Source organism: Pinus tabuliformis, chromosome 9, assembly GCF_031772625.1.
Source record: "Pinus tabuliformis cultivar Carrire ecotype Pingquan chromosome 9, CPIR1, whole genome shotgun sequence".
NCBI lineage: Eukaryota > Viridiplantae > Streptophyta > Pinopsida > Pinales > Pinaceae > Pinus > Pinus tabuliformis.
The window spans coordinates 1,551,120,884-1,551,131,244 of NC_142307.1; the positions used below are offsets into that span (position 1 = coordinate 1,551,120,884).

General features: G+C 34.6%; 1 protein-coding gene across 1 annotated transcript in view; it reads left to right on the forward strand.

Moving 5' to 3' along the window:
- The window catches only part of LCAT3 (lecithin:cholesterol acyltransferase 3), a 231,960-nt gene extending 222,735 nt beyond the window's left edge, over positions 1 to 9,225 (forward strand). The window contains exon 11 of the mRNA XM_089439563.1: positions 8,629 to 9,225. Coding sequence (XP_089295689.1) covers positions 8,629 to 8,850 — 222 coding nt within the window. The 3' untranslated portion in view covers positions 8,851 to 9,225. The remainder of the gene's footprint in view (positions 1 to 8,628) is intronic.
- The last annotated feature ends 1,136 nt before the right edge of the window (positions 9,226 to 10,361 follow it).

A 10,361-nucleotide genomic window follows, 5' to 3' on the forward strand; every position in this document is an offset into this window, starting at 1 on the left:
TAAAATTTTGCAGATTCAAAACTTCAAATTTCAAACATCATGGTTATATTTCTTGGCATTTTCTTCTTCTTGGTTCCTTTTTTGGTTATTATGGTGTTGGAGAGTAGAAAAATGAGGGTTGAAAATGAAGAAGGGGATGAAGAAGGGGGTCATAGTGGATTTGATGAAAACCCTGGTGAGGAGGAGCTGGAGGAGAGTGAACATGAGTCAGCTCAAAAAACTAAACAAGACCAAACTCCATTGTGGAAATATGTTAATAGCCCTGAAGCAGGGAAGGGGGGTGGAACCACTAAATTTCATTGCCCCCATTGCAACAATAATTACACAGGTTCATACACCTGTGCCAAAAAGCACCTCTGCGGGAAAAGGCCATGGGATGGAGATAAACAAATAGGAATCAAAACTTGTTCAGGTGTGTCAACAACAGATAGAGCCAAAGACATAAGGGAAGAGAAGGAAGCCCAATACAAATCTAAAAAATCAAAGGGTTTCTTTGAACCAAGCTCACAATCACATGCACAAAGAACTCCTTTAGCATCCTCCCAAGGCAGTGGATATGAAGGCACAGGGTCACCAGGTTTAAGGCATAGAAGCATATCAAATTTCCTTGATGAAGGGTGTAGGAATGATGTGGTTATTCAAAAGTTTACAGGTTTCTCTATGCATGTGGGATACCATTCAATGTTCTTCGCTCACCTTATTGGCACAAAATGGTTTTTGCCATAAATGATGCCCTTAAAGGATACAAGAGCCCTGGGTATGACAAGGCAATAACCGTTGGACTTGATCATGAAAAAGCAAAAATATCACATTCTTTGAATAGAATGACAAGTTCTTGGACTGACCATGGGGTGTCCATTGTATTTGATGGATGGACAAATGTAAAAGGCAAGTCATTGATAAATGTTCTTGCCGTGTCTGTTAGTGGTGCCATCTTTCTTTCAGCATATGATTACTCAGACAAGTTCAAGATCGACATCAACATTGCAGAACCATTACTTGAAACAATTGATCATATTGGACCATACAATGTCATCCAAGTCATCACTAATAATGTTCCTAATTGTAAGGCAGTGAGAGCAATTATTGAGGATAAATACCCCAACATATTTTGGTCTGGGTGTTTGGTTCACACAATGAACCTTTTGATGCATGATATTGTTAAGAACAAAAACGAACAATACAAATGGATTGGTGATTTGTACAAGAGAGGCAAACAAATGATCAAATTTATTACAAATCATGGCAATACCCATGGCCTTTTCCGCAGTCACTCAAGATTGGAGTTGTTGAAGATTGTGAGGACTAGATTTGGTAGTTATTACCTCATCTTCAGGTGCTTTTTGAAGGTAAGAGAGTCATTGGCTAGCATGGTATCAAGTCCACATTGGCAGGTATTAAAGAAAAGGGCTACAAATGCAGCTGACAGGCAAGGTTTTGAACAGGTGGAGGAGGCCGCTCTTGATGGTATGTTTTGGGCACGTGTGAGGCAAGTATTGGATTTCACCAAGCCCATTTATCACATGATTCGGTTTGCAGATATAGATAAACCAGTGATTGTTGAGATGTATGAGTAGATGGATACCATGTTGGGGCAAATAAAAGATATTGTTCATAACAATGATCCCAACTTGTATAAACTGATTCACGATTGTGTGTGTATATGGTGGGATAAACTTAATGTTCCACTAGATTACTTGGCGTATATCCTTACGCTAAAATACTACTCTACATCTTGCTTGGGCCAACCTACATCAGGGGGTGGGGTGGGGTTAGGGTCAAACCCCATATAGATGAAGAGGTATTTACAGGATATTTGCAAGCATTAGAAAAGTTGATACCTGACAGGGAGGAATGTGCTAGTGTGTGTCTTGAATTAGGAAGATATTTTAGTGGCATTGGTTTGTTTGGTACCTTTCATGCAATGGAAGATAGAGACAGATTTGATGCTCTCACATGGTGGGAATCATATTGCGGCCATGGACTTTTGCCAAAATTTGGTAAAAAAAGTTCTCTCACAAGTTGTAAATACTTCTTTTGCAGAGAGGTGTTGGAGTACCTACAGCTTCATACATAATGTGAAAAGAAACAGACTCAATGAAAACCGGGTAGAAATCTTGGTTTATGTGCACTACAACTTGAGGTTGTTGAGTCATCACTGTGATTGGGCTTACGAAGATCCAACATATAAAATTTGGGACAACCACCCAAAGGATGATAATTTGGAGGATGACACTATACTTCTTGAAGAACTAGAAGCAGAACTTATGAGAGAGGAAGATGAAGCAACAACCATGCCACCTCCACCATCCAGTAGCAGTGCTCGAGTTCTTAGTCTTGTTCCTTCGCTGTCGCTGCCTCCATCTACACCCTCACGTGGAAGGCATGTGCCTTCTGGTTCTGGTCGTCGGTCTGTGCGGGAGGAGACTCCTAGAAGACCACCATGACCTGCTCATACATCAGACACTTCTCGTGGCAAGGGCCACATGAAATAGTAGATAATAGATTTATAGTTTACTTGTCTTTTCTAGTTTCTATTAGTTTTCATAATTGTTGAGTCTTGACTCTTTCATATCCTAATGATATTTTTTGTAAACAATATATGACCGTGACAATTTAAGTTTGAAGTTTGAAGTTGGCAATTATAATTCATTGGTAATGATTCTAAATTATGAATATGATGCTTTGTGAAAGTTGTTTCATTTCATTTCATAATTCATTTTATAACATTTCATTTCATGTTAGATATTATTTCTTGTAATTGTTAAAGTTTAAACTTAACTTACAAGTACAACTTTGGTGATCAATGATGATAAATGTTATATATTGAATTTTCAATTTTGAAAGCTTGAAGTTGAAACTTTAAGATTGATGAATCATGATTCACAAGACTCAATATGTTGTATGTTACTAACTTGTGTATGTGGTTGATGAAGATTATAACTTCTAGATGATTGATGTTATATGGTTCAATGATCAATCTATGTTCTTTTTTATGTTTTTTATATCTAATTCATCATTCTACATGTTTTTGTTGACATATATGTATCAAAATATAAAAAATATAGTATATATATATATATATATATATATATATATATATATATATATATATAGATATATATATATATATATATAAATATGCTTCGGGATTCACTTCCAAATCGGGAACTTTTGAAAATGTCGCTCCTGAACCCGTTTTCGCTCCCGCTCCCAAGTAACACTGAGTCGAAGTGTAAAGTGTGTTTGTGGGTCGTAGAGTAGGAGAAGGCTCTGCAACTGAGTGCGCAGAGGCCTAGTAGTCCGCAACTGAGTGCGTGGACCCCTGCAGCTGAGTGCATAGGGTAGGTCGAGTCTATAACCGTTGGGAGAATCAATAAAGAGAATTTTTGCTATAATTATGTGTATATTTTCCTAGTTTAATGCATGATTGGATATAATTTGCAAGTATATTGTTTATTTACTGCGCGATCGTGTATGAATGTTTTGTATTGCTAATTATAACTTAAGACATTCAAGTAGGCGAAGGTAATTAATTAACACTGGAAGATAAGTAAGATCTCGGGTAATAGCGCAGAGCGCAGCACAACCCCTGGTTAGGGCTGCGCGAAGGCAGTGTATCAGGCCGCAAGGAACGGGAAGTGCGTGAAGCAACCTGCGTGCAGGAACAAACAGAGGACCAATCATACCTCTTAGACATCTCAAGGGTGCGAAAACCTGGTTCTAGCACCCTCCCATACTTCAAGTGAGACCTCAGTCCACGCTCCACGCACTGTTGCCGAAAGGGCCAGTGGTATAGGGATTTGTTTGGCTAATTAACTCCGAACCTGGGTCAGGCCCCAACAAGCCAACAGTTAGAAATGGTGACATCTTTTCTTGTAAGAGTCTCTTTAATTTTGAATAGCACTGATATATAGTTATATGAAGTTTTTGGAAATCTTCCTTTATCTTCCGTTATGGATTCCATTTCCTTCTTATTAGGGATTGACTCTATTTTTTTTTTGAGATATATATATATATATTTTTTAAGGTAACCCCTTGTCTTCTTTCCACTAGCACATCCTAGAAATACTCCATCATGTTTAGCTTAAACATTAGGGATCCCATAGACAAACTTCTTCAATTTAGGAAGGGATTCATAGTGGTGATGGGCCAATCTTCGGTGCCACAGATCGCTTTGATGATTTGTATTATGGACCATTGCTAGAAGGGGTCTTCTAGTGACTCTATAGAGTCCTCAAAATCTAGATCCCAATGTGGAAGCATCTCTCATAAAAATCCCACAAACAAAGTACTTTTCCCTTGATGAAGGTGATGCTCATTCCTTTGTTTTCCAAGGTAGATATAGATACCAAATTCTTCTTCAATTCCAGCACATACATCACATCATGAAGCAAAATAGATTTTGTAGAGTCCAAGTGGAATTTAAAGATCCAAAGCCCTTAACATGATGAGTGAAGTTGTCTCTAAGAATAATCTTCAAACTTGAGTCCCTCTACTAAATTAGAGAGAACTTCCTTATACCCAAAGAAATGATGAGAGGCCCCACTATCAACCAACCAACTATCCCAAGTATCCCGAGGAGAGGAACTAGAAAATGCAAAAATAAGAATATATTCATATTGACTAGTAGCAACATTACTTTCATACCTGGTATTTCTCAACTTCTTTTGAGGACGGTGGTCTTCTTCACGATCATTTGGAGCATCTATTCGTCTTCTTTCATCTCTTCCATTATGATGATTCCTTCGATCATCTCCTCTTCTTCAATTATTAAACCTGTTATGATTGCTTCTAGTGTTATATCATGGAGCATTGTTCTTCTCAAGGCAATCTCGAGCATAGTGACCTTTCTTGTGATAATTGTAACATTCAATGTGCGACAATTCCTTGTCTCTTCCATTCCTTCTATTCAAATTTTGAGGAGGCTTCTTTGAGCTTGATAAACCTCCTTTTCCTTTCTTTTTCTTGTTATGAGTGACAACAACAACGGGCTCTCGTTCTTCATGCTTTTGTATCCTGCCTCTTGAGATCATCCTTGATTCTTCTCGAGTGAGTTTTCCAATGATCTGATCAAATGACAAGAAACTATTGTTATTTCTTATAGTGGTAATGAAGGTTTCCCAAATAGGAGGGGGACCTCTAAGGGTTACCACCACTAGGTCCCTATCAAGCACATTTTCCCCAACTCTCTACAATTGATCTCTAAGACGAGATATCCTCATAATGTAGGGTTGCACAAAATCTCATTTATTCATCTTCATATCTTTAAGTTGATCTTTCAAGGAGATGATTTCATTCAAATTGTTGACTTCATACATGTCGGCCATCTTATCATACATATCTTTAAACTTCTTCAAATTTCCAACATAGACAAATAAATGATCTTGTAAACCATCAACAATAATTTTCTTTGCTTTTAACTCATCTTTCTTGTACTTGTTCTTGGCATTAGTGGGAGCACTTTCCAGAGGCTCAAGAAAGTTTCCTTGAATGTACTCCAAACATCATTGTCCTCTGATATGATTTCCAACCTAATCTTCCAAGCAACAAAGTTAGATGAGTCACCTAGCTTCTCATTGTCCTTGAAGTAAGAGGTAGACATCTTGACTTGATTAGATAGGTTCCTTCAATTTTCCAAAGATGATTTCTTTAGCTCGTCTCCTTTCAACTTGTGCTTCTGTGCTTCACCTTACCTCTGACACCATGTTAATTTTTCCACTGTTCTATTTTGTTTCAATTACTTTAGCCCAATTCACTTATTGAATTAACAATCTTTTCAATAACAAATAATTCTTCCAGTAAACAATTCAGTAATTGAAGATAGAACAGTAAATGTAATGACAATAGGAGACAATCAACACATCAACAAGAGACATTGATTTGGTCAAAGACCAGGGAAAAACCCCACAAGGGGGAAAACCCTTTGAAAATTTTCTTCTATTAGATTGTCATAAAATATTCAACAAAGAGTACAATGATCCGAAATCCACAAATAATAATCCAATTAAAAGTTTGACTTATCCAAAAGTACAACCAGCCAAAATCCAAAATATGAACCAATAGTCAAATTTGGTCAAAGTCAATGTTAGTAGCAACAACAACAAATGGTCAATGGTCAACGGTTAATAGTCCACCAAATGAACTTGGTCAACAGTAAAAAAAATGTGGCCTAGTCAGCTAGTCAAAGTGCTCCAGAAACAGTCCCAAAATTCACCTCCAATCTTGGTCAAAGTCAAAGGCTACAGAAACCCTAGTTGCAAATCTAAATTCAATCATAGTCAACATGCCCAAAAAATCTCGATTTGTGTGCCAAGAAATTCGGCCTTCCATAACAGTCCAAAAACGCAAGTCAAAAAGAGTCAAAACATGCTCAATCTCCAAAAGTCAACCCAAGTCAAAGTGCTGGTCAAAATCAAAATTCGGCCTCCCTGCAATTTCTCCTTCCTCTTGCTCGCACCTGAGAAGAGATGCTCCTGCAATTTCAGATGTATCAAACCCAAGAAGAGAGAGAGAAGTGTGATGATGTGATGTCCAAATGAGCTTGAGGTTTCCTTAACATATAGGCATTGGAGGAGGGCAACGGGACCTGAACAGAGATGTTTTTATGTCAACAACAAAAGCCCAAGCTTATGAAAAAGAAGTAATTTCTTTTCGGCTTGTATCCTCTTTTTGGGTTCACTAGGATTTTTCCTAGTCGGGATCTCTTTTTTTCATGAAGAGAAGAAATTAGAACATGAATCTCTTCATCCATCTTTTTCCATTCAAAGTGATCCATACTACATTGAGGAGGGGGGCACACTCATATAAAAAAGACAATGTGTTTTTGAGTAGTTTCTTTGGCATATCTAAAGACTGCTTGATATTGTAGAGCCCATAAATCAATGTAAACATTTAAATGTTAGCTCAATATGGGGGAGATGTTGTAGTGGTTGTAAATAAGTGTAAACATTTAAATGCCTACTCAATATGGGAGAAATGTTGTACTGTCTTTATCAAAAAATAATAATAAGAAAGCATAATGTAGACTCTAAAATTTAGTAAAAAGTAGAAAGTATTAAAAATAATAAATCAATTCAATTCAATATGTTATATTATAATTTTGTTTTTATCAATAAAATTACAAATATTTGTTTCCAAACAAAAAATCATAATGTACATATCACATTAAAATAAATTTAAAAACTAATTATTCATAATGACATATTTTAGAATATATAATTAATAAACATAAAAAAGTTAATAAATTTAATTAGTAAATATATAATTAAAAGGAAAAAAATCTTAAGATAGAAATGTGATATGTGTGAGAGAGAGTTATAAATTAAGATCTATTTACTATAAATAAAATAAAGATTCATATTCATAACCATTATATTTCATTATTTCATATTTAAATTTAATTAATAGATATATAAAAATTGAATATTTATAATAAACATTTTTCTAAGTTATATATTTTTCTATCTAATTATATTAAAAAATATAAAATATGTAACAATATATATTAGAGTTTTAATAAAATTAAAAATAAAAATAAATGTGAAATTTATATTAGTATAAATAATATTATTAATAATTATTATAAATCCATCATAACTGCAAATCTACCAAAGCCCAAAAAAAAAAAAAAAATTAAAAATTTATAGATTCTTCTGCAAATATCTCTTAAAATTTTGCACTAAAATTTACATGTTAGGCGGATTTTCCAGATATTAACGGAGTTGTCTTTAGTGCGACTTTTTGGAAGCTTTTTCGGTGGGTTTTTCTGGTCAAATTTCTCTAAAATCCGGCAACAATTTATTGAAATCACAAGCTTGATGGGTAATCCCTTCACAATCAAAGTGTCCTGGGGTTTTTGAGGGTGCTGAATCCAAATATGCAGTTAAAAAACCAGTTTGAATAACACAAAACAAGATTTCACCTCAAATTTTTCCGCTAGATTCGGGCACTGGAATCTCCAAAAAGTCGCACTAAAGACAACTCCGATATTAACACTCCACATCATTTTATTGAAAAATCGTTTGGAGCCAAGTTTTTCTCATTTTTAGTTTTTTTTGTTTACTCTATCGTTTTGCTTATTTTTCTTAAACAATTCCCCATAAGATTATTGGTTTCGATTAGAGCGTACGTCTTGAAATAATGACATATTTTTGCTCATAAAGTGTAAGAATTTGCTTCTCTTTTCAACTCTCCTCTAGTTTGCAGTGACACTCCATTTGCCAATTCTATTTGGATAGTAATTTGACTTGATAACCTCATTGGAGCAGACTGAGCCCCTATCACCATTTTAACCCTTTTTTATTTTGCTTCAGGCTAGATTTGATCTCCTATTTATCATCAGTATACAAAACCCAAATGATTTTGGGCATCCATGGTTGATTTTATCATGATGTGTCTGTAATATGCATTTTATATTTTTCTCGAGGGTCAGTATTCCAAACAGATTTTTTAGTTGGCAGAAAAGGAGATAGAGCTGAACTTTCTGTGTTTTAAGAGTTGAATTCTAGCATAAGCAGTAAAAAACTAGATTCCTCCCTAAAATTCCTCTTGTTTGAAACCTAAATAAAGTCCGTCATTGGTGAGATATTTTGTAGCGTGTTGATAACCGCATTAGTTGATTTGCAGGCTGATGGGTTTAATGCAATGGCCAGAGTTGGAGTTTCTGCAAGTCATAGAGGTTTAATGAAAGATGACACTGTATTTCAACTTCTAAAACAGTGGTTAGGAGTGAGCCAACCAACTCTATTATATGACTCAGTATATAGCTATTCTGTTGTATTTCAACCAGTTGAAGAAGCAAGTGAATATTCAGAAGTAGATGCAGGAGTTGCGCGTCTAAGGTTGTAACTGACAAAAGTGTCAATATACCTGCACCATGGAAGCTCTGAAATAATGCTACATGTTTGAAATCTGATTGAAAATCAATTTGTTTCTTCTCAATACACATTGTACTTCTGATAGCATATTATCAGCAATGAGTTGGGAGTGTTAAATAATGAACAGCATTGTCATGCGATTTGGATCTTGATGGCATAGCACTGGAAAAGTTTCTATTGGCATTTCTAGGAAAGATGTAGTTCCTCTTTAGATTAAAGCCCTTCTCTCTTGTTTAGGTAGGGGAGCCTCTGTGATGACCCTTTGGCTCCATAATATATCATTCTTGATGTACATTTTTATTATTTCTGTAAAAGAGAAAAAATGATCTTGAAGGCCACTTGTATATCTTCAAAGCAATCTTAATGAGAATGATATTTGAAGATCTCCAGTGTGTATGGTTTATGGTTTTTTGTTTTGGATAATGACAGTTGAATCTGGATCACAAAAGACCCTAGCTTGTTAACTCATATTTTATGTCCTTCACAACCATAATCAAGATGCATAGATAAATTTGACTAAGCAGGACTAAGCTATTTTTTTTTTTAAATCACCACACTTTGTTCTGCTCAGAAAATGAGTCTTCAGATAAATAAATATAATTTGGAAGTTTATTTCGAATAGGATAAACCCTTCAATCAAACACGACTCATTTTAATTATTTATCATGTCAAGGGGGAGTATGGTGTTAGACTCAGGGCCATATTATACAGGCCGGTTTGTAGGCTGAACCAACACTGATTAGTTATGACAATTAAGTTACGGGCGTTTGATAAACACATGTTCAAATACATTAAGACGATAATTGACAAAAGACTGAGCATGCTTACATCCTCACAAAAGTTTCTAATTTCTATTGAAGAAAGCAAATTTATGAAATATCTCATCTTAATTACCTCTCCATCTTCATAGTTATCTAATTCTGAGTCTAAGTGTTTTTATTAGAAATTGATGAATTGTGAAATAAAAGAATACATTGTGATTGTACCAAATAAAATTATTAGATATATTAAAAAAAATTAATAGATTATATCTCCACCCAACAAAAATATTAAACGTATAAGAGGTTTCAAATAAATAGTTCTTCACTCTCCATTAAATCTTTCAAAATCTAATCCTCAAAAACTCCTGCTTGAGATTTTTTCAGTTCTTATTTGTTTTTTATAACATGCATTTTAAGAAATTCTCCAATTAATGTGTCATCAAGTTTTAAATGATAGTTTTGTTATTAATGTGTTTTTATTTGTTTTTTATAATATGCATTTTAAGAAATTCTCATCAAAGTTTAAATGATTGTTTTGTTATTAATGTGTGTGTTTTGTTATTGATGTTTGTGTATACTCTCCATTACCATTTTTTTTAAATATTATTAAAGAAATTGTTTGCATATAATCTAATCTACATAGTTGTTATAGTCACTACATTATTAGAGAATATAGTCATGGGAAGGTTTTTCAATTATTAAAAGATATTTGTGAAAAATT